This window comes from Chroicocephalus ridibundus, chromosome 4 (genome assembly GCF_963924245.1).
Source record: "Chroicocephalus ridibundus chromosome 4, bChrRid1.1, whole genome shotgun sequence".
Taxonomy (NCBI): Eukaryota; Metazoa; Chordata; class Aves; order Charadriiformes; family Laridae; genus Chroicocephalus; species Chroicocephalus ridibundus.
The window spans coordinates 45,301,216-45,328,563 of NC_086287.1; the positions used below are offsets into that span (position 1 = coordinate 45,301,216).

The 27,348-nt window shown below is 40.8% G+C and overlaps 2 protein-coding genes across 7 annotated transcripts; one reads left to right on the forward strand and one right to left on the reverse strand.

Moving 5' to 3' along the window:
- The first annotated feature begins 21 nt into the window (after positions 1–21).
- Positions 22–13,216, forward strand: NDUFAF1 (NADH:ubiquinone oxidoreductase complex assembly factor 1). 4 transcript variants are annotated; one of them, XM_063331746.1, is made up of 5 exons: positions 22–244; positions 2,238–2,863; positions 4,792–4,977; positions 5,762–5,836; positions 12,746–13,216. In XM_063331746.1, the coding sequence occupies exons 2-5, from the start codon at positions 2,354–2,356 to the stop codon at positions 12,884–12,886; spliced, it is 912 nt and encodes a 303-aa protein (XP_063187816.1). In that variant the 5' UTR covers positions 22–244; positions 2,238–2,353; the 3' UTR covers positions 12,887–13,216. The 4 variants fall into 4 exon arrangements, with proteins under 4 accessions (XP_063187816.1, XP_063187819.1, XP_063187817.1 ...); XM_063331749.1 differs by lacking the exon at positions 22–244 and adding an exon at positions 252–388; XM_063331747.1 differs by lacking the exon at positions 22–244 and adding an exon at positions 272–408.
- Positions 12,942–27,305, reverse strand: NUSAP1 (nucleolar and spindle associated protein 1). 3 transcript variants are annotated; one of them, XM_063331740.1, is made up of 12 exons: positions 27,136–27,305; positions 26,048–26,113; positions 24,778–24,969; positions 23,519–23,693; positions 21,684–21,773; positions 20,841–20,953; positions 20,090–20,155; positions 19,718–19,902; positions 17,402–17,577; positions 16,282–16,392; positions 15,623–15,734; positions 12,942–15,244 (listed from the first exon to the last, which is right to left on the reverse strand). In XM_063331740.1, the coding sequence occupies exons 1-12, from the start codon at positions 27,226–27,228 to the stop codon at positions 15,157–15,159; spliced, it is 1,467 nt and encodes a 488-aa protein (XP_063187810.1). In that variant the 5' UTR covers positions 27,229–27,305; the 3' UTR covers positions 12,942–15,156. The 3 variants fall into 3 exon arrangements, with proteins under 3 accessions (XP_063187810.1, XP_063187811.1, XP_063187812.1); XM_063331741.1 differs by lacking the exon at positions 20,090–20,155; XM_063331742.1 differs by lacking the exon at positions 27,136–27,305 and having other exon boundaries at positions 24,778–24,932; positions 26,048–26,105.
- Between the last annotated feature and the right edge of the window lie 43 nt (positions 27,306–27,348).

The window sequence follows — 27,348 nt, forward strand, 5'->3', positions numbered from 1 at the left end:
GCCACCGCCTCCGCCACCTCCTTCTCCGCCTCTTCCTCCTCCTTCTTTTTCTCCCTTCTTCTCAGGGTGCTCCTGTCACAGGTGCTGGGGGTCATTAAACCGTCCTCAGCACGGGGCCGCTGCCCGCTGAGGGGAGCGGAGGAAGGTCGGTGCTTAATGGCCGCCGGGTGGAACCTGAGTAGCGCGGTGCGTGTTTCCCCCGGCGGGTCCGGAAGCGGCGGGAGCTGCCGGTAACGGCGGGAAGGTGAGGCCTTAGCGCCGGTCACGGGGGTTGAGGCGGCCGCTGAGGCCGCTACTGCGTGTCATCGCGTCCCGGCCTCGCCTCTGCCCCTCCGGGCTCCGGGAGGACGGAGGGAACATGGGCTCGGTTCGCTTGTGGGGGGGCGCGGTGAGGCGCAAAGCGAGACGGTCGGTGGAAGCCGGGGTTTTGTAACAGCTGGGGCGGCGAGGGGGTGCCGGCGCGCTGGTAGAAACCTCGCGTAGGTGACAAAAATCGGGCAAAAGTAAAATTGGTTAGAATTTCCTTCTTGGTGCCGGGAGGAAACAAGGATGGGTCTGTGCTGAGCAGGGTTCAGCCGCAGCTTTTCCATACCTCTCCTTTCTGCCGGTGGGGCCCAGAAATCATAGAATCATGGAATCATCTAGGTTGGAAGTGACCTTTAAGACCATCGAGTCCAACCAAATGGCCCGGGTCACTGTGTAGGCTCTCTTTGCTTTGTTGGTTTGTGCTTCACCTCCGTCCCAAGGGACACGGAAGCCCCGCGCATGGGGTTTCTTTTTGAGGAACTCGCCTCCTGTCTTGCTGAATATGTGATAGAGAAAACATGAATTCTTCCAATGCGGTTTTAGGCCGTGGTGCGTAGCGTAATCGGAGTATGAGAACAGTAGTAGTGAATGTTACCATGAGTAAAAGAAGGTATGTGGCACATAGAGAAGAGAGCGGGGCTCACCACTTTTGCAGCGTTGTCTAATCTATGACATGTTGCTGCCTGCTTAGATGTATTGTGTTTGTGTGATGGACCACAATAAAATGGCTAGCAAGTTTGACGATGTAGACTAGTTTCCCGATAAGGTGTTATGCTGTGTAAAGCAAGCTTCCGCATGTCGGGTCATATTGTAAGAGAAAGAGGGAAAGAAGGCATTTAAAACACGGAAAACACTAAAAAGGAACGACTGTCCCACTGATGCTCTGTGGGAGTTTGTAACCGAGAATTATGTGGGGCTTCCAAGCTCAGAAGATTTTGTGTGTGGGAGGGGCAGGGGAAAGTCTAGTTTTACACTCAGAAATTCTTAGACAGATTGAATAAGCTAAATGGTCCAGTATGGCACTTCTGTAATTTGTTTTAACTGATGCCATTCTTAAAAGTTCAGAGAAGAACAACTGATTTGACGTCATTTTCAGATTTATTTTGTGGCCAAAAAGAAACCCCTGAAACCCAAAACTAATCTGTCTAATCTTATGAGTTGGAGATAATAGCTTCTGTACAGGGCACTGAACATTAAGGTTCTCCCTTATGAATTAGAGAACGGCAATGTGGCATAGCTGTTCCTACCAGCAGTGATGCAGAGAGAAGCAAAGAGAAGATTTTCAGATTTTTTCCAAAGCTTTATTAAAAAAACCTGTTGAATTGTGATAGTTCGTGTTAAATTCTTTGGTGTTTGCATACCTCTCTATAATCCTAAACCAGATGTGTTGAGGGGGCAGGGGGCTGAATGACTTGTGGAAGAAGCATCTAGTCTGGCTGCTGTAGGACTTCATATCTGAAAAGTCTTGTCATCTGTGACTGTCAGATGAGATTGTCATTCTGGTCCGTGTGGCCTGCTTCTTGTGAATTTTTGATTTTCTTGCAAGGAATATTACTTTATAGTATTATATAGATGCCATCTCTTAAAACATTGTTCTTGAGGTCGTTTTTGCTGGTGTTGCTCATAACACCTAAGCTTTCTTATAGTGAAAGGAATGAACAGGAACTGTTTTTTTTATTTTCAGTTTTATTTGAAGTATTTTACTTAGTTTTCTCTTATTTGCGTGGGTATTTTACATCACGGGGGTAGGGGGACAAGACAGATAGGGTGGAAATCATTAAGTAAACTAGAACTCTCAGGAAGTGTAATACTTGATGACATTTTCTATTCCTTTTTACAGTATCTTAGATTTCTAGTTAATACCTGTTAATTAAACAGTTTACGAGCATCCTGTGTGTAATTTTTTTAATCTTTTATTTTTTTCATTGAAGGTGGAAATAAACTACAGTAACTAAAGTAAGATAGCTCTGGATACTAGTTTTGTTGTTGAATTAATTTCAAGCTCATTAATTGCCAAACTGGAAGTGAATTCTTCAAGTTTACCAAGATGGCTCTGACTATTATGTTGCTGAACAGTGCTTACTTAAGTGGTAGGTGCTGCAGGCACAAAGTTTTGTCCCCCTTACTTGGACCTCTCCTCAGCGATTCCGTGTCAAAATTGTATAGCAGCTACAGGAGGCCAGGATCACAGCCTGAGAAAAAACCGTCTTGGCAAAATACTGATTTAAGTTTTAAGAAGAGTATTGAAGTCTTAAAGACTCAGCTCAGCATGCTGAAGAAGGAGACCAAAGATTACTTAGTAGGACCCGGAGGCCATACATTCAGTCAGTACCTGTTGCAACAGACAAAGGTGTTGTGGGAGTTTCGGAGCCAAGAAGATTTAAATAAATGGGTTATTTCCTCTGATGTAGAGATTGGAGGAAAAAGTGAAGTTTACCTCAAATTGGGTAGGAATAACCAGGCTGCTCTGCTGTATGGAACCCTCAATACGGAAGTACCTCGTGATGGGGAGACAAAATACAGTGGATATTGTAGTATGAGAGCTAAACCACCAGTGGTAAGTACAGCTTCATGTTTGCATATCTTCTGTTATTTAATTGGAGAGCAATTTTGTGTAACCCCAGCAACAGGCAACAAGTGGACTGTTGTTTGCTGCAGTTGAAACTGATCACTTTCAGGACTATTAGATAGTCCTTCAGGGATGTAATTGCTGCTGTATCCTTTGACCTGGAAGGAACTTTTTATTGGATTTTGTTTTCCTTCATTAGAAAAGGAATAATACATGTTTGATCATTTACTTATGCACAGTAGGGCATCCACTCATTAAGACAGCCCTGTTTGCGGCCTTCTTGCAAAAGAAGGATCTGTAATCACAGAATCATGAATGTTTGTATCCAAAATTGGTATGATTAAAATAGATGTCTCTTTAAATTTGAAGTTAATTTAATGTGTCATGAGGGCAAATTTTCTGGGCTTTAACTTGACCTATTCATCAAACTTGGTTTAGATGAACAAGCTCATATTTTTTTTCCTCACAGGAACAGAAAATAATGCTTTGAAATGTACTTTTTAAAGGTCTGACTCATACTGTACATTAGAAAAAGTGAGACACAAATCTTTGATAGCTCAGAATTGAGCAAAACAGAACCAGAAATGTATGTGCTTATTATTGGTACTGCTTTTTCATTCCTTATTTTTGATAACCTTTAAAAGCAAAGGAAGGTTTTGACTCAGCGTATAAAATGCTTAACTTTTTAGTCCTTTCTGTTGTTTGTGACTTGGCACATGTACACAGGTAAAATCTTTTCTGGGCCAGAAACTTGTAGAGCAGAGAATATGAGTGTGCAAAATCAATGGGCAAATGAGAGTCAGATGAACACTGGTTAAAATGGTGACACTGGGTCAGGGGAATGGAAGAGTAGGTTGAATCTCACCTGAGTTAAATTCCCAGGACGGCTACTGGCTTGTGCAAATGTGACTCGGACTTCCACCTCCTAATTCTGAAGCAGTGGAGTGTATCAGTCCATCTTTATTGTGGAGTTTGAAATCAGAGCATAAAAACATAAATACAAAGACTACTCTTTATTTAAGTAAAAAGGCTTAAAACTGGCAAAATGATAAAATCAAGTAGCCACAGCCCTTGTATTACTGTGTTGATGATCTACTCATCCTATTACCTATAAAATGAGTTGGTAGAGGGATGGTTGATTTGATAGGTAACCATAGTAATGCTGTAAAATAAAGGGGAAACTTGTGATTTTTTTGGTGTTAATTTTGACTTGATTTAAGTAAATCTGGCCAAGAATAGCTCTGACCCCTGCCCCCAGTCACTTCAAGTGACCTCAGTGTAACTCGCTGAAGAGTCTTGGATCTGCCTAGGTACAAACCACAACACCAGAACTTTCTCGAGATCCTTGGAAAAAAAAATGCGGTTGAGGATGAGACATGCTTGCAGTCTGTGTCATTAGGCACAGTTAATGACAAAAAGTGTTGGAAAACATTAAATGCTTCTAGTGCTTATGTCAGCCTTCAATAAGGGAAGTTATCACAAGGGATAAATTATCACACTTCTTCAATTTCTTGTAATCACTTCTGAATAATCTAGTACTGACTACAGAATATTAAATTCGATGAACTACGTAACTACTGATCCATCACTATAGCGTTTGTGTACTTGCCTGGTAGAGAGCTTGATCCTAGGAAGGAGGTCTGATTTCTGATAGTTACAAACTTGTGGTTTATAATTAAAGCATGAGTCTTCAGAGTGGTGATACAGCATCTTGTGGGCTCTAATAGAGTGCTGGAGGAAATTCAGAGAGATCAGAAGCTGGTGTGATGAAAGAGTAACCCAGTTTTCACTATATTGCAGTAGATATTATTTGACATAATAATGAGGGCAGTGACCAAAGCAGAAGTGCTCTGTTCTTCATAATGGAAGTTTCCTTTTACTAAAGAGGAATAATTCTATTTGCTAATAATTTGTAGGGATCTTTTGCTAGGAAGAAGTATTATGACTGGTCAAACTTCAACAGTCTGTATTTACGCGTCCGTGGCGATGGCAGACCGTGGATGGTAAACATTTATACAGACCCTTACTTCTCTCATCAAAAGGATGACCTCTACAACTACTTCATGTTCACCCGAGGAGGCCCGTACTGGGAGGAAATAAAGGTGAACTAATGCGTCTTTCAAACTAACACTTCGTAAGAAGTAGGAATTTCAGCTCTTTTCTGATGACACTTGGGGAACTTTTGTAATTTGCTGATGACGACGTTAAGGAGGCTTGCACATGCTTATGAATTGGCATTCAGAGCTTCATAATACCGTTGTCCAGCTGTATGAGAACAGACCACTGTTCCACAGAAGAGGAGGATAGAAATCAGTGTGTCATTGCTGGCCTTGTTTTTTTTCCTTTCACCCAGACCAGCCAACTCTGCTGTTTCCTATTTCTTGTCACAGCCCCTCCTCTTTCTTGCTCCCACTGCGTTCAAAGTAATTTTTACATTTTTCTGAACAGCTTTGCTACAATATTGATGTCTCAGTATGAAGTTTGCACTGTGAAATACACAGCTTGGATACAGGCAAGCTGTCAGTATACATGCATGCTGGACTTCTCATTAATTTCTGTTTTATGTTGACGAGTTATTGGAAGGAGATACTCTCGATGTAAACAGCCACCTTCGGTGCTGCAGCCTCTCCTTGAGCCCGAACAGGGTAACAATCCTACACAACAGCTACAAGCGGCCACCACAGAACAGCGTGGGGCTGGAGCTGGCTGCCAGTGGTTAATGAAAAGGTTAATGTGGTCCATTTCTCTGCGCCAGTTCTAAGTACCCAACTAGCGCTGGTACTAGATGTAGCAGTGTTATTTCCTTTACTAAGGCAGGCTTTTTTCTTAAGTTTTTATTTTATGTACTAGTGACACCAAAGTCTGTTTTTGTTCTGTTTCCGTCAGATTCCATTCTCCAAATTCTTTCTCTCCAGTCGGGGAAGAGTCCAGGATAACCAGCATCCTATCTGGTTAGACAAGGCAAGTTCTCTATAGGCTTTTTCTGTCTGAAATTTCCTTTAAGATTATGTTGTCATGATATAGATCATTTACAAATCCTTTAATGTTTGTGAATTTGGAATTGAGGGGTCTCATCTTGTTATAAGGCACTTATTCTTGTGTACTTGCCTCTGCATTTAAATTATCCTACTTTGTGATAGCAGTGTCAGTTTACTTCAAAGTAGCTCCAAAAATATTTTTAATAGATCTAGATAACCAAGAAACAACTTGCAACTTACTTGGCTTTTCAAACAAAACCAAAAATTTTTTGTTTTGAGGAATGATCAAAGTGACTAAAATCTAAAGTGTCAGTTGGCACAGTACTGCCAAAACCAATAAAAATAAGTATCATAAACTTCCTTCCTGACAGAAGACTGTAAGGGATATCATATCATGAGATTTTATTTGAGGATATGCTGTATCAGTGACCTTGATGGTGAGCAGTAAACTGGTGTATTTATAGGCTCTTTTATAGTTTGGGGTTTTTTTCAGGCTTTCCAGTCTAAGTATTAAATAAATGCATTGAGTATTTTTTTATGTTATTTCTACAAATAGGTAGACTAATTCACTGATTCACAGGAGGAGGCACGTTGGAAAAACATGTTTCTGTATCTTTTTTCTTTTAGATTTCATTGACCCTCCTGTATGTAACCAAGGGCAGCTTAATACCCAGTGACTACTGAAAGGAAAATAAACAATGTTAGAAATATATAGAGGGAGAAAATAAAAGGTCCATTACTTGAATCAGTGTTAGTTGGAATGTTGCATTCAGCTCCTAATTGCCTTAATGGAAAAAAAAAGGGGGGGGGTGGAATTTGAAGGCAATTCAGTGATTGGCAGCATGAAAACAGTCTGTTTTAAAACAGTGGTAGTTGAGGTTGTAGAAAGCAGGTGTGAATGATATGAATGATATGAGGAAGGTGGATCCACAACAAGAAACAATATACTCTATGAAAGCAAGCTGTTATACGAGGCCTATGTTTAAATACAGACACTGAAGGATTTATCAGAATTTGGAATATACAGTCATTCAAAATGGTAAATGAAAACATAAAGTTGTATATGGGCTGTTTAAAAATATTTACCGGGAGATAAAGGGACAAACTAATACTAGATCTAAGCATCCTCCACCTGATTTTAATTCCTTATTATCTTATGCTTAGTATTTCACAGCAAAAATGATGCACTTGCATATAATATGAAGTGTAATTTTACAAATGAATTTTAAAGAAACCTAAAAATAGGGGAAGCACTGTGAATCATAGAATTGTTAGGGTTGGAAGGGACCTTAAAGATCATCTAGTTCCAACCCACCTGCCATGGGCAGGGACACCTCACACTCGATCAGGTTGCTCAGAGCCCCATCCAGCCTGGCCTTAAAAACTTCCAGGAATGGGGCTTACACCACCTCTCTGGGCAACCTCTTCCAGTGTCTCACCACCCTCATGGTGAAGAGCTTCTTCCTAACGTCCAGTCTGAATCGACCCATTTCTAGTTTTAATCCATTCCCTCTAGTCCTACCATTACCCAACATCCTAAACAGTCCCTCACCAGCTTTCTTGTAGGCCCCCTTAAGATATTGGTACGCCACTATAAGGTCTCCTCAGAGCCTTTTTTTCCTCCAGACTGAACAACCCCAACTCTCTCAGCCTGTCCTCGTAGGAGAGGTGCTCCAGCCCTCTGATCATCCTCGTGGCCCTTCTCTGGACATGTTCCAGCACGTCCATATCTGTCTTGTAGTAGCGACTCCAGAATTGGACACAGTACTCCAGGTGGGGTCTCACGAGAGTGGAGTAGAGGCGGGGAATCACCTCGACCTGCTGGACATGCCTCTCCTGATGCAGCCCAGGATACAATTGGCTTTCTGGGCTGCAAGTGCACACTGATGGCTCATGTCGAGCCTCTCATCCACCAGCACCCCCAAGTCCTTTTCTTTAGGGCTGCTCTCAAGCTAGTCACTGCCCAGCCTGTATCGGTGCTTGGGATTGCCCTGACCCAGATGGAGGATGTTGCACTTGGTCTTGTTGAACTTCATGAGGTTGGCATGGGCCCAGCTCTCCAGCCTGTCAAGGTCCCTCCGGATGGCATCCCCTCCCTCCAGCGTGTCAGACGCCCCACACAGCTTGGTACCGTCAGCAAACTTGCTGAGGGTGCACTCTATGCTACTGTCCCATGTCGCTGGCGAAGATGTTAAACAAGACCGGTCCCAGTACTGATCCTTGAGGGACTCCACTTGTCACTGGCCTCCACCTGGACATGGACCCATTGAGAGCCACTCTTTGGGTGCAGCCATCAAGCCAGTTCTTTATCCACTGAATTGTCAGTCCATCAAACCCATATTTTATCAGCTTGGAGACCAGGATGTCATGCGGGACAGTGCCAAAGGCTTTGCTCAGGTCCAGGTAAATGACATCAGTTGCTCTCCCCTTGTCTATTGATGTTGTGACCTTCTCATAGAAGGCTACCAGGCTTGTCAGGCACGATTTGCCCTTGGTGAAGCCGTGTTGATTGTACCTAATCACCTCTTTGTTATTCTTCTACCTCAGCAGTGCCTCCAGGAGGATCTGCTCTATAATCTTACCAGGCACGGAGGTGAGACTGACTGGCCTATAGTTCCCTGGTTCATCCTTCTTTCCCTTTTGAAAATGGGGATTATGTTTCCCCTTTTCCAGTCAGTTGGGACCTCACCAGACTGCCATGACTTCTGGAATGTAATAGAGAGGGGTTTAGCAACCTCATCCGCCAGTTCCCTCAGTACCCGTGGGTGTATCCCATCGGGTCCCATGGACTTGTTCACTTTCAGGTTCATCAAATGGTCATGAACCTGATCTTCAATTACAATGGGCAGGTCTTTCCAAGCCCTGCCATTGTCTTCTGTGGCTCCCCGAGTGTGGCTGGAGCCCTTGCCAGTGAAGACTGAGGAAAAGAAGTCGTTGAGAACCTCGGCCTTCTCCATATCACTTGTCACCAGCTCCCCCGTTTCCTTTCTGAGGGGGCCACACCCTCCCTAGTCGTCTTCTTACCATTAATGTACTTATAGAAATTTTTGCTGTTTCCCTTGATCTCCTTGGCTAGATTCAATTCTAACTGAGCTTTAGCTTTTCTCACCAGGTCTCTTGCTGTTTGGACAGCTTCCTTATATGCCCCCCATTCCAGCTGTCCTTTCTTCCACTCCTTATAAATTTTCTTTTTGTGTGACAGTGTGTCCAGGAGCTCCCTGTTCATCCAGGCAGGTCTCCTAGCATTCTTTCCTGCCTTCCTCTTTGTCCGTATAGTTTGCTCCTGGACACGGAGAAGGTGATCCTTGAATACTGACCAGCTGTCCTGGGCCCCCCTTCCCTCTAGAGCTTTGTCCCACGGCACTTTGGCCAGCAGATCCCTGAAGCGATCAAAGTCTGCATGCGTAAAGTCCAGGGTTGTAAGCTTGGAATATTATCCTCCTAGTTGCCCTGAGGATCTTAAGTTCTATCGCTTCGTGGTCACTGCAGCCAAGGTTATCTGTGAGCCTCGTGTTGGTCACCAGCCCTTCCCTGTTGGTGAGAACGAGGTCCAGCATAGCACCTTCTCTTGATTGTTCCACTGCCATTTGGAGGAGGAAGTTGTCATCAATGCATTCCAGGAACATCCTGGATTGCTGGTGCCTGCTGTGTTGTCCCTCCAGCAGATGTCAGGGTGGTTGAAATCCCCCATGAGGACCAGGGCCTGTGAATGTGAAACCACTTCTATCTGCCTATGGAGGGCCTCATCTGCTTGGCTCTGCTGGTCGGGTGGCCTGTAGCAGACCCCTACTGTAACATCACCTTCCCCTATCTTCCCTTTAATCTTAACCCATGCACTCTCAACCAGCTCATCGTCCTTCCCCATGTGGAGCTCCATCGATTCTAGCTGGTCACGGATGTAGAGGGCAACACCTCCTCACCTCCTCCCCTGCCTGTCCTTCCTAAAGAGCTTGTGTCCATCTATCCCTACATTCCAGTCATGGGAATCATCCCACCAAGTTTCAGTAATGGCCACTATGTCATGGCTTTCCAGCAGCACAGTGGCCCTTAATTCATCCTGTTTATTGCCCAAGCTGCGTGCATTTGCATAGAGGCACTTCAGCTGGGCCGGCCGTGTCACCCTCTTGCAGGAATCCCCCTTGATTCCCTTGGGGTGTCCCGGTGCGTCGTCTCTGGCTTGCCTTAGGGCAATAAGTTGAGAGCCCTTACTAGGACTCCATCCCTCTGCCCCTGATATGCTTCCCCACTGTTTGTCACAGGCAAGAATGAAATTATTGACCCCTTCCCCCTTCAAATCTAGTTTAAAGCCCTGTCAATGAACCCTGACAACTCCTGCCCCAGAATCCCTTTCCCCTTCTGGGATAAGTGCATGACATTAGCTGCATGCAGCTCTGGTGCCTCATATACCAAGCCGTGATTGTAAAACCCAAAGCCCTGTCTATGACACCGGTCCTGGAGCCATGAATTGACCTGTTGACTCCTCCTATATATTGCCTTGTCCATTGCTGACGTCAGAGGGATGGAGGAGAACACAACCTGAGCTCCTGATCCCTTTACCAGTTGCCCTAAGGCCCTGAAATCTCTTTTAAATGATTGTGAGCCTCTCATTGCTACCTCATCACTTCCCACCTGAAAGACCAGAAGTGGGTAATAATCTGAAGGGCCCACAAGGGTGGGGAGTTTACCTATGATGTCCTTTACCCAGGCACCAGGGAGACAGCAGACCTCTATGAAGCAGGTTCGGTCTGCATACTGGGGCCTCTGCTCCCCTCAGCAGGGAGTCACCTACAACAATGACCCTTCGATTTTTCTTTTCAGGGTCAGTTTTGGTGGTTGGCCTGAGGCGAGTTGGCCTTGGAGGCTCTTCTGGCCTTCGAGAGCCCTCTTCCTTGCTTGCAACCAGTTCCTCCTGCAGAGCCCCATACCTGTTCTGCAAGGGCACTATAGGTGGTGCACTTCTTAAAGGAACCTGCTTGCTCCGTTTCTTTCTTTTGCTCTGTCGGACAGAGACCTGTTGCCATTGACCCTGCTCATGCAGGTTACTATGGGACGGCTGGGGGGCTTGCTGCTGAAAGGATACAGAATCCTCTGGTCCACTAAGAGTTACCTCCCGTTCTGTTTTTGTAGAGAGCAGTTTGTGGAAATAGTCAATTTCCCTCTCACTCTCTCTCGTGTTCCTCAATCTGCTCACCTCTTCTCTGAGCTCCATCACTTCATCTTGGAGCTGTGCCACCCGGCTGAGCAGGTCATCAACCTGCTCAGACCGCACACAGCCGTGGTCAGCATTGTCGCCCGCTGCCGTTGAGAGGCTGTGGCATTGCTCACAGCCTGTGGCCTGGATACCAATATCCATTCGGGTGGGTGCTGGGAACACAGTCTTCCTCCTCCGGGTGGCCACCATCACTCCTTGAGTGCAGTGCAGCACCTCATGTCCTGCAAAACGAGCTGCAAACAGCAACTGAAACAACCCAAGGAGCTGCAAACAGCAGTGTCACCCCGCCCCGGGCACCCACAATCGGTTGGCTTGCCCTGTGCTCTGTGGGCAGCCTGTAGTCGCTGCCCTCCTGGAGGCTTCTTATAGTCTGATAAACAGTGGGTGTTGCTGGCAATTAAAGAAATCTTAATGAAATGTCCCTTGTGGTACTAATACATGTTTTCCTAGGAACCAGGAAAGGCATTGTTAAACAGGAATAAAAAGGCAGGAAACAGCCAGTGTATCTAGGGCTTGCAAAGGGACAGATTCTTCAGAGCAGAGAGTTTAGGTGTCTCCCGTAGTCTTCTATTACAATGTGAACCAGAAAGATGGAGCTTTAAAAACACTCCAGGCTCCACAAGCCAAGGGGCTGATTGTGGAGCTTGTTTCTGGGTAAGAGACAGCATTTAAAACATTACAATGACCTGAGAGGAATGTCAATGCATTTAATTTCTTTAGCTTTGTTCTATTATTTATTAAGCGTACATTTGCAATATATACTTAGCTTCAGCCTACGATTATTCAACTTTATCATCTGACACAGCCTGGGCATCATTTTTCTGCATGTAGAGCAGTCCTTAAAATCATGGGTACAGCTCAGACCTGCACTTCTAGCAGGGCTTAGGGGCAGCTGGAGCACAAGTGGCTGGCCACTGGTGACCCAACTCATTTGAGAACTGCTGCCACTGGAGTCTCTGAAAGGGGACTGGTGACATGTAAGAGCCGAGGGAGCTTTCAGGCAAGCCACAGGCTCATGGGAAGCATGCCTGAGCCACACAGATTTTCATGGAATTTATTACAGTTAGAATAAAAATCGCTTTTAAAAAAATTGGAATAGTGGTGGGGGAGAATATCATGGGGAAGGAACAAGGAACGTTCTTATATTGAAGAATGTTATTCTAATTGGAAAACAGTGGCTAAGAACCTTGCCTTAACATAAAACTCAGTAACAAAGTCTCATGCATTTTAAAATATCTGGTTTGATGCACTTTCACACTGTACCACGCGAATGACTTGATCTAGAATGAAAGTTCCCTTCCGTCCTTAATGACATTGTTTGTTTTCTGCTCATGAAAGAATTGTAACAGATTTCATGAAAATGTGTTTCTTTGCCCAATCCTGATGAAACTGTCACTGTGCAAACCTTGAAGGGTAAAACTTGCTGGGCTGCTTTAGGCTCAAGCCGTTTCTAATGAAGGGTTCAACACAGTGGTAGAAAGGGAAATGTGAAGTAGTTTCCCCCGGGGTTGATGTTGGAACTGTGGTAATGAAGTGTTCAAGCATTAAGAAACGCTGCACTTCAAATACCATTTAAAGTGGATGGCCATGAATTGTTTGTAAAATACGGAAGTGGCAGGTACAATTGTGTTTCACTGTAACATTATAAATACTGTTCTAATGTATGTGTCTTTTAATTAGATTAGTACACTTGGATTCACAATCGGAGATAAAGTAGACGGTCCATTCCAGCTGGAGATTGATTTTATTGGCCTGCTAAATGACAGAGCGCATAAAGAAGAATTTGCCTATGAAACATACGAAAAGAATCCTCAAGTCTAAGTTGGGCTGGTGTCTTTCAGGACATTCTTCAGATGCTTGGTTCAGTTTTTTCTAAAACACTTCTTAATGTGCGGCTTATCACAACTTGGAGATTCTGTGTAAACACGAAAGAGATAAGCGTGTGAAGTGTTATAGTAGTAATCTAAGAGTGACACTGTTGGCATCTTTGAGCTGCCAAATACAGAATCCTGGAGAGACTGTACGTACATGGACTGGAACACAGCCTGAGGAGAGCTGTGATACGTTCTTACAAAGTAGACTGTTGACTGGGTAAGTTTTGGCTTCTGTCCTGACCTTTACAGAAATAAAATATTTCATGAGCCTGGTGTAGTTCTTTTTTGTATGACAGTTTCATTTTCTACATTATATGGTTTGTAGGCAGTCATAAAACACTTGAATCTGCTACTTTTAAACCAGGGAAAAGTATGAGAATTAATAGCCTAAGGAAGGGTGCATAAGTGTGGCTCAGCCACTGAAACTTACAAAGAGCAGCCCCAGAAGTGGAAAAGGCAGAGGTATTTCAACCTTTAGTTTTGGCTCCTCTGAATAACTAAAAAAAGAAAAAGCTGCCCCTGCCAAGATTGCAACAGTAGCTATGCAGCGGGCTGGGCTTTTCCCTAGAGCTGTTGATGACAGTCCTACAGCTTTATAGAGCGAAGGCTGCTGAACAGAAGTGGTGTTCCAAGGGTGGTCTAGGGGGGGAGCCCCTATGGCTGTCTGCTCCCCGCGGAGGCACAGCTCACCTTGATGAGCACCATTACAGGGCAGGTCAGATCATACTTTCTGATGCGTGGCATCATCTTCGCTCAGCTCTATTGTAAGAAGTCACAGCCTCAGGGGGTGGCACAGAAGCTCACTACCTCCCTTTTTCTGAGAAGTCTGGTTTTCAGTAACTTTAAAGAACAAGCGTTGAATGGTTTCATTTCAGCCGTCACAAACATCGTCTAATCAAAGCACTGACCTCCTCTGCAGTGACCTTGATTAAGTGTACTTTACAAATATTAAATGTACCTATCTCTTATATGGAAGAGGCCACAAGAAAGCAAGCTGAAGTCTTATAGTATCATTTTCCTCTTGCACAGAATTAAGAGCAAAAGAGAGGTTAGGGTTGTTGTTTCTAAAAATAATGGAACAAACATGCTTTTATGAAGTGGTAGGCAGGCTAATAGGTAAGGAAAACTCATCACACAAGGACACAGAGTAGTAAACACAAGTGCTGCAGTAAGGAGGTAGTTATACATAGTACACTAGGTGATATAATTATTTATAAACAAGATATAGACAAAATATTTATTTCATTCCCATTAAGTTTATAAAAAACTTTGCTTGTTCTTGACATTTGGGCATATATTTGATAGGGCACTAAATTCACTGAAACAATTTTAATCTTGGCTAGAATTTTGAGCAAATAACTGCTAAATTACCTTTCCAGTTCTATCCATAATAAATCCAGACAGCTTTCCTATGAATTTTTTAAAACGAACAACAACTTTTAGATCTAAGGTATTGAATGTGCCTAAACACTACTGTAACCTCTTTTAAGCATCATACAAATGAAAAGCTGAAGAATGTTGTTAACATCTACTGTTTAGCATAGAAAGGAAAACATTAATTGTTCAAAGCATCCAGTTGGCAATTTGTAAAGCCACTTTTCAGTTATGACTTTTTTAAAATATGGTATTTTACAGTTATGTAATGCTGTAAGCTTTTAGTTTTCCAGAGAGCTTGCATATTTTTTCTTCTCTTGGAAATTCCCTACTACTTCCTAGGCATGCACAATTAGAAATGCTGAATAATTGCTGTAACAGTTGTTACAGAATTTAAGGATCACTCTGGAGAACAGGGCAAGCAGACATCTCCAACTCCTGTAATTTACCAGTGGAATAGTTTGAAGCTTGCTATTGAAAGTCTGCATTCTAGTGGGTGGCAAATGCATTCTGATGGAGAAATCTGCCTTAAGTTGCAAGGAGGCTTCTTGAGCATCTTTTTTCTACTTTTCCACTTAAATTTTCTGCTTTAACATCTTTAGTAAAATGAGTTAGTTAAATGAAAGTGTTATTAAGCAACTAGAGATAGTTCTAAGCTCCTAAAAGTTTAGAATTCTTATCTTGTTGGAGAAGTTGATCACTAAAACATTACACTCAGATGCATTATAAGGTCTCATTCAATGCCCTCTGGATTCCACTAGCTAATGGCAACCTGAAGCATATACAGACAGCAGAAATATTTACATGACAGGAACAGTATTTACAGTGATTTCTTAGATATTTCTAACACGCAGATAGTCCTCTACGGTTTCCAAGAGCCTGAGCCTTTTTCTTTTTTCTCTCTTGCTCGTGTTTCTCACGCCTTTCTTCCCTGAAGGGGAAAAAAGAGAGGGAGACCATATCAAGTTTTATTAAAGGTAGAGACACAAGCAACAACAACAGTACTTCTGCTTAGATGTATAGGTCTAACATTCAAGGTAACAACGTAGCAATATTCACAGCTTCTTCCAAGGTGAAGGTAAATCTCCAAATGCTAGAACTGATAGCTTTCATAAAAATAAAAGTTTGTCAGATTCAGATCTGCCCTCTTTGTTGGACTTCCTGATACTAGACAGACTATTGGAGGCAAAAATTGCTTTAATATAAAAGTATTCTTTCCTGAATTGCATATTTAAATCCAAAAAAAGACAAATGAATCATCATATCATTTTAAATAACACTATTCATAAAGAGTTAAGGGTGTACTAACCTTGTCTGGAGATGTGGCTGTTTGTAATCTCTCCTACGTGAAGAGATGTTGTTACTCACAGACTTATTTAAGACGGTATTTTCTTTAAATTCTCCCCAAGGTTTTAGTCGTCCTACAGTTTAGGGGCAAAAGAGAGACTATTGAATTACTAGTTTAGTAATTATGTGCTTAACTTGTTATTGTGACAATATACTAGCTAGCTTGGTTTTTTGCTGGTTGACTTGAAGATGAAACGCCTCTTCAGCTGTATTATCAGCTTCACCAGCCTGTTCCCTACAAGTAGTTTTTCTGTAAGTAGTAGCAGGTGACTGTAGTTATGAGTGACACTCACCACACAAAGTTCAGCTTCTCACACACTAGTGGACTTTTTAAAATAAAGTAAAAATAAGCCTCATTTATTCCCTGTACATACATCTAAACAAAAGGATGTTTACTCTTGTATTTGTGGGCTTTTGATCATAAAGACTTATCTTCAGTAGGGAGGCTCTTAAAGGATATATTATGCAGAAATTTAATATTGTTTTGCAAACTGTGTGGGAATCCAGAGAGGAAGGGAAAGGAAGAGGAAAAGAGACTGAAAACATTGCTTTATCATGGTCTGTATCAATGCCTTGCTTTTAAGGAGTATGACCAACACAAGCAGCACAGGATCACAGTACCTTTATGTGGCTGGTATCGAAGCGGCCTCGAGAGACTTGCTTTGAGATCAAATGTCTTCTTTGTGCTTGTGGGTTCTGCAGAGTTAGCTGCAAACTTGAAGGGGGTGGTAACTGCAAAAGGCATCAAGATAGCATACTTAATTATAGTAGCAAGAACATCACTGTACGTAGCAAGTTGGAAAGTGCCTGTAAAAGCCACCTTACAATTATCAAGACCAAAGAGCCATTAAATGCTACTGTCTGCTACCTCTAAAGACAGAATTGCACAAATACAGCTCACTTGAAATGGGGAGCTTTCAGAGAGCAAGAGTTGTAGAGTATTAGCCCTTTTGCGCTGATGATGGTATGCAATAGCATGTGTAGCTCCATGTATTTTTCTAGTCCTTCAGAGCAAATTATGTTTCCTAGTCTCTGCTTATTTGGAACCAAGTGATTTTCACATTTAAGAAAAGAAGCATTCTTCGAGAGCACACAAGCTTCTGCTCAGCAGGGGAACTTTTCTTTCCCCCTAAAAAACATCAATATTGTCATACAGCAAGACAGGCAACTGAGTTCTTGACCTGTGCTAACATACCTGTGATGCTAGGGGAGCACCAGTTAGGTAGCAGAGCTGTGCCGGTGCAGAGATCATTAGTAATCTGAAGACTTCTGCTTTTTCTTACAGAGCTTCAGTTCCTGAGTTAATCAGGGTTGTCAAGGCTGATGGTAACAGGTTGTCCTAATACACAGCTAGAAGCCTGGTGCACGCCAGCCCCGCAAGGAGAATGAGACCTCTGAGAAGGCATCAGGGCCTCCTCTAACTGCAGGAAAGATCTCTCTGTACCTGTTACATGAGTCTTTTGCTATGTAGTCCCTGAAGGTCTAGAATGATTTCTGTGCCCTACATCAGGCTTTTCTGTAGGTAGCTAGGTATCATAGTCTTAGCACCTAACCATTTTAGTGAAAATGCTGGAAACCAAAGGAAAAGAAGAACCTGCTGCAGTTTCTAAAGAATCAGTCATAAATTAGAGAATGAAATTAAAACCTGGGTCATGACATTAGGGTATAAAAAAATTTATATAATAATTCAATAAGACAAAGTCTTGATGTGAAAAAGCCAAATATTTACAATCCACTTTACCCTTTGATGCAGTCAGATCGTTATTTCTTGCATTTCCCTTGCTGTTTTTCTGACTTATTAGCTTGCAGCTCTTTTGGCTACCAGGTGTGCAGTTCTCCTCCAAGTACGGAGACATTCTAGATGGAGTCTTGGTAAGAGAGCGTTTATGCTCATTATCTTTTGTGGCTTCTGAGAACCTGAAAATTATTAGAAATATGAAGACAAAATTATTTATCTGCAAGGAATGCAAGCAACGTGACAGAATACAGAAGGTTCTGCATTCTACCTCTCTTACAGGTAGAAAGTTTTACTGCGTATAAGATGTTCACAGCTTATGCATAAGCTGCACTAAAAATACCTTTGCTGGCAGTTTTCAAGTCATGAGCCATCATCAATAGCAGTAACTAATATTAAGAATTACAAAGAAATGACTTTGTTGTTATTTTGGAAAGCAAATATATTTGGATGTAATAAGCTAGTAGATTTCTTCACCAACATATATTATTTACTTTAGATTTGGATTCTGTAGTAAAATGTTATATATAAATATTGTTAATTTGAAAATTCAAATTAAGAAAAACTAAAAGAAAATTAGAAGAGGAAGAAGCTGGAAATTTTAGTCAAAACACACAAGTTACCTGCATACCAAGACACACACATGTGCTGTATCTATATGCGTATACACACACATTTTTAATGTATATGTGTGTGTATAAACACACACATGTACATATATATAAAAATATATGAAAGAAAATTCAAAATCTTGCATAAAGTAATACCCTTATCAAAAAGGTATTAAGAATAAGCTGAAAGCCTGCAAGATATGGAAATGAATAAATGAGTAAGTGAGTAAATGTTGAAGAAAGCCACATTTTGAGGGTTAGCAAGTTTCTGGATGAAGCGCAGCTTGCAAGATCCACCTCAGCACATCTTTAGACAAATGGAATGGAAGCAATTTCTAAGTGTTGTTTTCTTTACATATTGCTAAGAATCAAGTAGGGCTGCAGTGAAGACAAAGATCATCCAACCAGAGGCAGAATGAATATTGTTTTCATTTGTGGTTATCTATTGAAATTAGAGATAGTACATTCGAAGCAGGAACAAAGCCAGGAAGATGATGAGCTTGATTTTCCAAGGAATCTGTAATCTTGACTTTTGAATAGTAAAAGAACTACATGCAAGAATTACAAGCCCCACAATTATTTATTAGGAGTCGTCAATATTAGAAGTCACACTATCTGACTTAATAATAACCACCCCTCACACACTTCATTCATGGACAAAAGAGTCCCAGCAGCTATAATCTTGGCACGCAAGACTTGAGAAGTGAAGGTTATTAGAGAACTCTAAAGTAACATGTAATTGTTAGAAGGGGAAAAAAGGAAAAGGGTAAGTTACAGAATGTCTAAATCTGAACTTTAGTCATGGTGGAAAGTTTCGTAAATTTAATAAAGTTTGAATTAGTACAATAGTTGGAAATCAAGAAAGAAATAGTAGGGACAAGGACTTTCACTTATAAGAAAACTGGGCAAAAGGGCACGTATCAATGGAGCATCATACGGACAGTCCTTTTGATTCCTTCTAAGAGGAGTTTTGTTCAAGGCTTCAGCAAAATTAGTAAGAAGCTAATAAAATTTACCGATAACAAAAGTTCAGGAAATATTAACATAATAGAAAATTAGATTACTGTGTAGGAATAATGAAGTGCACATGGTGTTTTAAAAGAAAACGAGATGAGGTTTAATAGCATTGAGTATGAGCTCATTTGTTTAGCTCATTCATCACATCTTTCTGGTGTCAACTTGGTTCCCATCTGCTAGAAATCATCTGCTTATAGTAGTCAATCACAAATTGTGCCCCTGTTGCGACTTGAGGGGACAGAGGGGTGGAGAAAAGGAAGAGTACCCAAAAAAAACCCCAAATGACAACTCCATTGTGAGTCACCTGCAATAGTACATACAGTTCTGATTAAGTAATCTCAAAAATAAATTAATTCCTATATAAAAGAGACTATTAGGTTGCCTGAAAAACCTAACACAGTGAGAGAAGAAAAATAATTTGGCTTGGTTGATTTAAGTGAAAATGCTAAAAATGAAAGCTGAGAGAGAGGCAAGATTCCTCTACTATCAAACATCAAAATGAACAATCAAGATAGTAACAGAACAGTAAGGCTTAAACCAGCCATAAAGCTAGACCAAAAGTTAGTAATCAGAATTAACCTCGTGTAGTTCATGTTTGGAATGAAAATAATGTAGTGAAATCACAGTCAGTGTTGATTATTTCATGTGTATCATACCAAATTGCTCACTGGTAGTTTTGGTTTGATCTTTTTACCTGACATTCATTTTGGTTGTTGAAAGGACAGGATTAAATGAAGATTTCCTAGATAAAATACTCCGATTGGCAGCATTCAGCGAATTGCGTGGTGAGTGCCGGAGATTAGCAGGAGTGTGGGTGGCAGAGAATCTGCCTCTTTCAGGATTTGGGCTGAATAAAAATGTTTTGCCACTGGTTTGTTTCTAGGGAAAAGCAAATAATGAGTTAGCACACTCTGCTAAAAATTTATCAGAAAAGCATCTAAGAGGAAGGGAAAATACACAGTGAGTCATAATCATACAGTCTCTTCAGTTTTTCCCTTTTTTCTTTAAAAGCATAAAACCAAAAACATTAGTTCTATTATTATTAAACTGATCTGAAAACGCATACCTTAGAATTGTTATGCGGAGTGCCTTTTTCTGATGCTCTCAGGTGATTTGATTTTTTGGCCAACACCTGACAGAAGTAGTGTTCAGGAATTTCAGTGTTACTGTTTTGATACGTCCATTGACACATTCATTCCTATATTCATTGACACGTTACTGACCCATGGCAGACACCCTAAGGTCTGGCACACTCTGAAAGAGGCCGTATTAGCAGCTTTTACCCATGCAAGCATGAAATACAAAAACTGAGAGTCAGGGCCGCTGCGAACAACACGTATTGCATATATTTTAAAGGAGAGTCATGTGCGGTCATTGGACAATGGTTCTTCAAGACACAAAAAAGGAACTTAAATATTTAATTCCCACTCTTTGAAAAATAACCCATCCCCTTGGTTAAGCTCTGCAGCAATTCAAACAGTTGTAAGCAACAGCTCCAGGAGATCCTTCATAAAAGAAATGTTGACATAATTATTTTTACTCAAAACTGACAAGTTATTTGTTGTTTTCTATAACTATTTATAGCCATACACTGTTAATATATAAAAACTTATACAACTGTACAAGTTATACACAAATAAATATATATAAGTAGTTATACAGGACTGCCATTAAATTTCACTGATCATAACATGCCACTGCATGTACACATGACCAGCTACTTACTGCTCTAAAGAGACTCTAGAGGACTTTTACAGAGAGACTGGGGAGATAAATGAATACGGGAACAATGGATATCTTCCTGTGTTATCACTTACCTTGACTTCATTGAGTGAACTGCTGCAGTTCTCAATCATCTTCTTTTTCCTCTCAATGTAGTCATCAATAGATTCCATTTTCTTGAAGTGAGCCTCATGCAACTTTTTAAAGTCTAAGACGTTCCAAAAATAAGAAGAGTCACATATCCAATAAGTTTCTAAGGAAGTTCACTTCTTAATAGAAGAATCTTGCAACACCTATCATTATGGCCTCAAAAAAACCCTCAACAATGTATCCCTCTAAATCAAAGACTGTGTATACAAAGGTAACCAAACAGTATGAAATAGAATCTACTTCACCAGCTACATAGCCAGTTACCTGGTGCATGCTCTGGAGAATTGTAGTCATAGAATGGTTTGGGTTGGAAGGGACCTTTAAAGATCATCCCATCCAACCCCCAAATTCTGCAGTTAAAGAAAAAAAATAAATACTTCCAAATTTTAAATGAATGAATATATTTTACAAAGTGACAAAAAATAGCTAAGATGTAGTAACACAGCCCAACAGTAGCATTTATAAAGTGAAAACTAAACAAGCAGGAGTAACAGCATATCTTCCTGCTCTTTGTTGGTTTGAAAATCATGAATACAAGTATTATATCCAAAAGACATCAAAGTGCTCAATAAACCAGTTTTATAACATACATGCAAGTAATTTACTACTGTGAATTTTCAAGTTGGAAGATATACCTTAAAATGTAACCTTTGGGAACTTTTTTGTTTGCTTGCTTTTTAAAGAGAGGATGTTCTCTTCTTCAAGTGGAAATAGAAATTTGGGTTGTAAAGAACTGTAAGCCAAGTCTCCACACGGAGACAATACATCTAGATGGTAGGTTATCTTACTTGGTGTAGTAGCTTTCATTCCTCTTTTCCCAGACCTCGATGCACGGCCTACATATAAAGGGATCTTCCCTCCTGCATGGTGAACATCACCTGGTACAGTAAGAGTAGACAAAATTCTTAGAACTACTGGAAAATATTTTAATGTCATCACAAACTTTGTAAAATTATTTGTTCCAAAACACACCTCATGTCCTCAAAGTGGATTTAGGTTTCTAGAAATAAAAGTATCAGCTGGAATAGATATGTCCTAAGTCACCCAAAAGCCTTTTAAATGGTACGTCAGCAACAGGTATGTCTTGACAAACTACAAGCCCAGGATAAATCTTACAGTCATAATAGGTTATTAGCTTTTGATAGTATTCACAGGAGAAGTTAACAAGAGAACTATGCTTGTGGTAAGCACAAACAATGTTAAATTCACAGGTCTTGATCTGTTTAATAAGCTGGTGTTTTTTAAATGTTGATAACAAAGAAATACCTTTTGGCCAGCTTTTCTGCCACTTCCTTATACATGTATAAAGAGTTTTAGTCTAAGTTCTTTTTATCATTTCTGCTCTCAGGCATAGTATTAAGCTCACGTTCACATTTTAGTGAGTAATTTTATTTTATTAAGAAAAAAAATAATCAGGTAAAGACTTCATATCGAGTTCAATATTTGCATATCGAAAGCAAACGTTTGCTTTTCTATTAATTCCCATCCCCTTCAAAGTAAACTTGGACGACCTCAATATATTGAAGGAAATCCTCACTGGAAGCAAGTAATGGGGAATTGTTGAAAAATCAACTTTTCAACATTAAATGCAGACATAGTATTTTTCTGTCACACAGCTTTTGCTGTCTGAAATTACTGGGCAAAAAACAAAACAAAGCAACAGAAGGCAGTACAGATATTTATAGTTATAGGACTGTGCCAACTGCCAGGATGAATGCTGCCTCAACCAAAGCATCCTCTACATATTCTATTGCTTCTGGTTTCAAAAAAGCCTTCACTGAAAAATTGTCATTTTCTAAATTAGTTTAAAAATTATAGATGGCCTCCAATAAGAATGCCCTTGTAAATTCTACTGAACATCAAGAATACCCATAATGCAGCTCAAGGACTACATACACTGAGTCTAACAGGAGCAAATAATGGTATGTATCTTTTTTTTACAGACCCACAGTATCAATAAGTTATCAGATTGGGCAGACAAATTCATTTCATCATGTCAGCTGCATGCAAAAAGAAGTGGGGGAGAAATAAATCAATATTTTCAGCAGCCTCATGTTTGAAGGTCTGAAAAAGACACCAGACAGAAAAATGATCCACTGTAATACATTCAGACATTGTTAAGCAGTTTAAACAATTTATAAAGGATTCTGTCTGTATGTCCTTTTCTACTAATTTTATTCCTGTGAAGAAAACAACAAAACCTGTCCATCTATAGGAAAATGAAAAATGAAGCATGAGGAAGGAAGCCCTCCCTTTCTTGCCACTTTTTAAAGGAGCCAAATAACATCTCAGGGGTATTCCAAAAGGCACTGATCCTAAACGAGATGCAAGACTCAAGTACACTCAGACCTTCAAGTACTCCTTCACTAACAGCATCAGGTCCAGAGTTCTGAAGTCCAAGCCAGCAGAATTCCTATACTGCAGAATTTGTGGATTTGCGTCACACAACATGTTAAACGAACAAGTACACAAACTCCAAGAAGACAGATTTTTTTCTGTTATCACCACATAAGGTACTGATCACCAGACATGCCATAAAAATCTTTGCGGACACAATAAAATGCACCTTTTGGTTATTTTTAGTAGTACAAATTACTAAACTTTTTTGGAATTTTCTACTTACATGCATCTCCACCACTTTGAGTAGAAGTCTCCTCTGGTTGTTCTTTCTGACCAGCACCCAACCCTTGCTTCTCAATAGCTGTCTTTTTAGTTACTTGTTCCTCCTTTTGCAACACCTTCTGTCCTTTGTCTTGTTCACCCCAAGGCACCTCGTTTTCTTTCATTTCAGAATGCTCCTGTAGTTTAAACATACTTCATTTAAACAGTTTGCTCCGATATGAAGAAAACTGTTGTTCTGAGAATAGTCAGTCAGTGGAACAGGATGCCCAGAGAGGTTGCATTTCCTCCATCCTTAGAGGTTTTCAATATCAGATTAGATAAAGCCTTAAGCATTGTGGCCCAACCTCAAAATTGACCCTGCTTCTTTGATTGGGAGATTGAGCAAGAGACTTTCTGAAGTCCAGCCTGAGTTAGCCTCTGAAATATTTAACCTATTATTTCACAGACAGATCTATGTTAGAAAGCTTTTACCTGCATAGCTCTTAACATTTTAGTATAAAATTTCCTTTATTGACAAAAGTTAATTATTTGCGTGTAAAAATAAATTCCCTAGCTATGTTACATTTTACTATTGTAGCTTTGGTTACTGTACAATTCTCTAACGCTAACAGACTAACACTCCCCATTTCCCTCCTCTGACTTTAATCAGTGAAAGTTTTTCCACGCAGTTCTTAGCTCACCCACTACTTGCACGTAATTCTAGTGAAAAATAATTCTACCCCATCTCACCGTGAAAGTTCCCCTCCCCCAGTCCTACAACGCATGAATAAAGAACTGACTGAGATGAGTGGGAATTAAAAAATTTTGAGGCTTCGGCAATCATGCAATTTCTGTTAATTTTTCATATGAAGTGAAATGAAAATAGCCTTATTTTAGATAAATTTGAAACTAGTCCAATATTCAGAATACTATCATGAACTAATGACAGCAGTCTTACATTCAGATAAAGTGTTTGGAATTCTATATTTCTTAGAGGAATTTAACTTATTTCCGTTAAGTAATGACTAACAAGTAATCTCTGTTCATTATGGAATAGCACATAGTCAAGACAGACAAAAATCAGTGCTACAAAGTACAGAAGACCAGTACCAGAATGTTTGCACGTGAAATTCTTATACATATAGACACACACATATAGATATATATAAAATGTATACCACCTGGTAAACGATGGTAGAAAAAAAAAATCAGGTGTGTTTAAATTATGCTATGGGGAAAGGGGGGGGACACCAGCACACAAAACCAAGCAACGCAAATCACCTCTTTCTCTTCAGAAAGCCCTGTATTTTCTTCATTGGTATTAGTTTCCTCCTTAGAGTTCCTCTTTTTTCTGGTTATTTTCTTTTCTTTACCACATCTTTTTCTAATAAGAGACACTGAATGAGGCATAGTTTCCTCATGATTGCTCATTTCACCTGATTCAATGGAAGCAGATGCACATTTTTCAGAGTCCTGTAGCAGAAAAATACTACAATGTGGAACATATCTGACACAAACATAAATTAGATACTTCAAAGACACAGTTTTGATTTTATTATTGGAAAAAGTATTTCACACAGAGGAAAACAGCAGCATGCCACTTAGTAGCATAGTAATCAAGAAATCAGCAATATCTAGGTTTCCCTAAACAAAGCTCATTGTTTGAAGACTTTAAAAATAAGTCCTGCATTTGTTTTATTGTATAGCATTTTAATAAGATTACTAAAAATACTCTATATTTGAAAACTGACTTGCATGATGCTGTGACCCTCCCAGATTTGTACATTTTTGTAGAATACTCTTCACCAAAAACTCAGAGCCTCTTCCATGTTTGTGAAAATTACAAATAAGCTGACAAGGATCACATCAGTTCCTCAAACCTTTAAAGATGATTTTAAAGGAAGCACTTAAAAGGAGATATGTTTTAGAAAAAGCAGATACCAATTTACATTCTATCAAAAACATAAAAAACATGGCCATACCTAACTAAATAATTCCACTTACAGAACGTAAAACTTTTTTTAAAAGTTAAGAAAACAATACATAAAGAGATGAATAAAGTAAACATCACAATTGCATCACTTTCATTATAGAGTCACTGTAAGTAAATTGTAGTAGATGCAAAATGCTTTCCAATGAGTATCTAGTCCCTTACATCTAGGCATGAAAACAAATAAAATATTTTTATATTTGGTACTGGCTACTGTCTGGAGCTAAGCAGGCAAGAATTAAGATTAGTTCAATGGAAATTAAATGTTAACGTTCACAGAGAATAATTTTGTACTGATGCTGAAAAAAACATTGTTAATTTTGGCAGCTGAAAGGAAAGCAGCTTCGGGTCATAGAGGAGGCCACTTCAAAGCTTAATATTAGCACACCTGTTTCTATTAGTACATGAGTGCATTAAACTAAAGGCATTATTAAGAAAAAAAAGTACTTATATCACAGTTTACATCTTGGTAAAAAACAATCTTCAATACATGCCCTGCTCTACTAATTACTAGTTAGATCTGTCTCTCTCAAAAAGAATGGCTGATTTATTATCTATTACCATATTTTCATTTTCTTGTTTGGTTCCATTAAAGTGTTGATTCAGTGCTTTCAACAATTTGTCTGCCTGTAGAGAAATAAAAACAACATATGAACCAAATGTTGCATTAAGTCACCAAACAAAACACTGCATAAACCCAATTAGCGTCCTATAAATTGATCCAACAAACAAGCAGAACATCCCCTGAATCCAACGGAATAAGGCATGCCTAGAGCTTCATTCAAGTCAGTCAAATTAGAGAAAGTGCTTAAGGCTACAGAAATACGTGTAGTGTATTCTCCACAGAAGCACAAAGACAAATTTCCCTGACTAGGTTTCTTCCGGTCCGTCTATTTTCCAGAAAGTTTAATTGTTCAATGATGAATGAGACTGACTCTTTTTAGCAGCATTGTGTAGCTGAACGTGAATTAAAATTGTATGAAATTTCTGCAACAAATTCTGTCTTGCCCATACTACATGCAAAGCATTCTTCTCGTCTCTTACACATATTCAACAGTAATAGCAATAAAATAACAACAACAAAGTTATATCGTTGATATTTTAGGCTATGAAAGGCTCTTAAATACCTAATTGGAAAGGCCAGCATAAAAACAAACCTGAACTTGAAGTTTAAGAACAAAATAACTCAGAACTAAAACCCCAACCCCGAAGTCTTAGTCCTGTCAGGACGGTATGTCCCTCTGCCCACAAGAAACGTTGTGGATTTTCTTTCTTTCAAGGCTTTATGCCTTCTCCCACTGGCAGGGCAGCAGCCTGGCTGCTGCCGAGCGATTTACTGGCGTTACCTACCACGAGAGGTCAGGCCGCCGTCGTGAACTTATAGCTCCAGGCAAGAGAGATCGATACGTGCTTAAATTTCTCCTTCTTAACCACAACCGGTAACCCGCCGCGGGCACTGAACACGCCGGGCCCCAGACCCCGCGGGGCGCAGCGTTCCTCTCACGCCACCCACTCCCCCCAGCTCCCGGCCGGGCAGAGGAGGAGCCCCAGAGCCGGGGGCCGCTCTTCGGAGGGCGGGCGGGACACCCGAACCTTTCCCCCCATTCGCCCTTCGCTGCTCAACAGCGGCAGCCGCCCCCCCGCCTCACCCGCAGGTTGGCCTTCAGGCCGGCAGTCTTCGCGATCCGCTGGAGCTCGGCGTATTTCAGCGACTCCAGCTGCTGGAACGAAGAGAGCGCCATAATGATGGCGGCGGTACCGACCCAAAACCCCGCCGGTCCCAACCGCCGCGCTTCGAATCTCGCGCTCAACTGACACACCGCGCCTTGTCCCTACCCCTGCCGTTGGAACTCGCCGGCCGC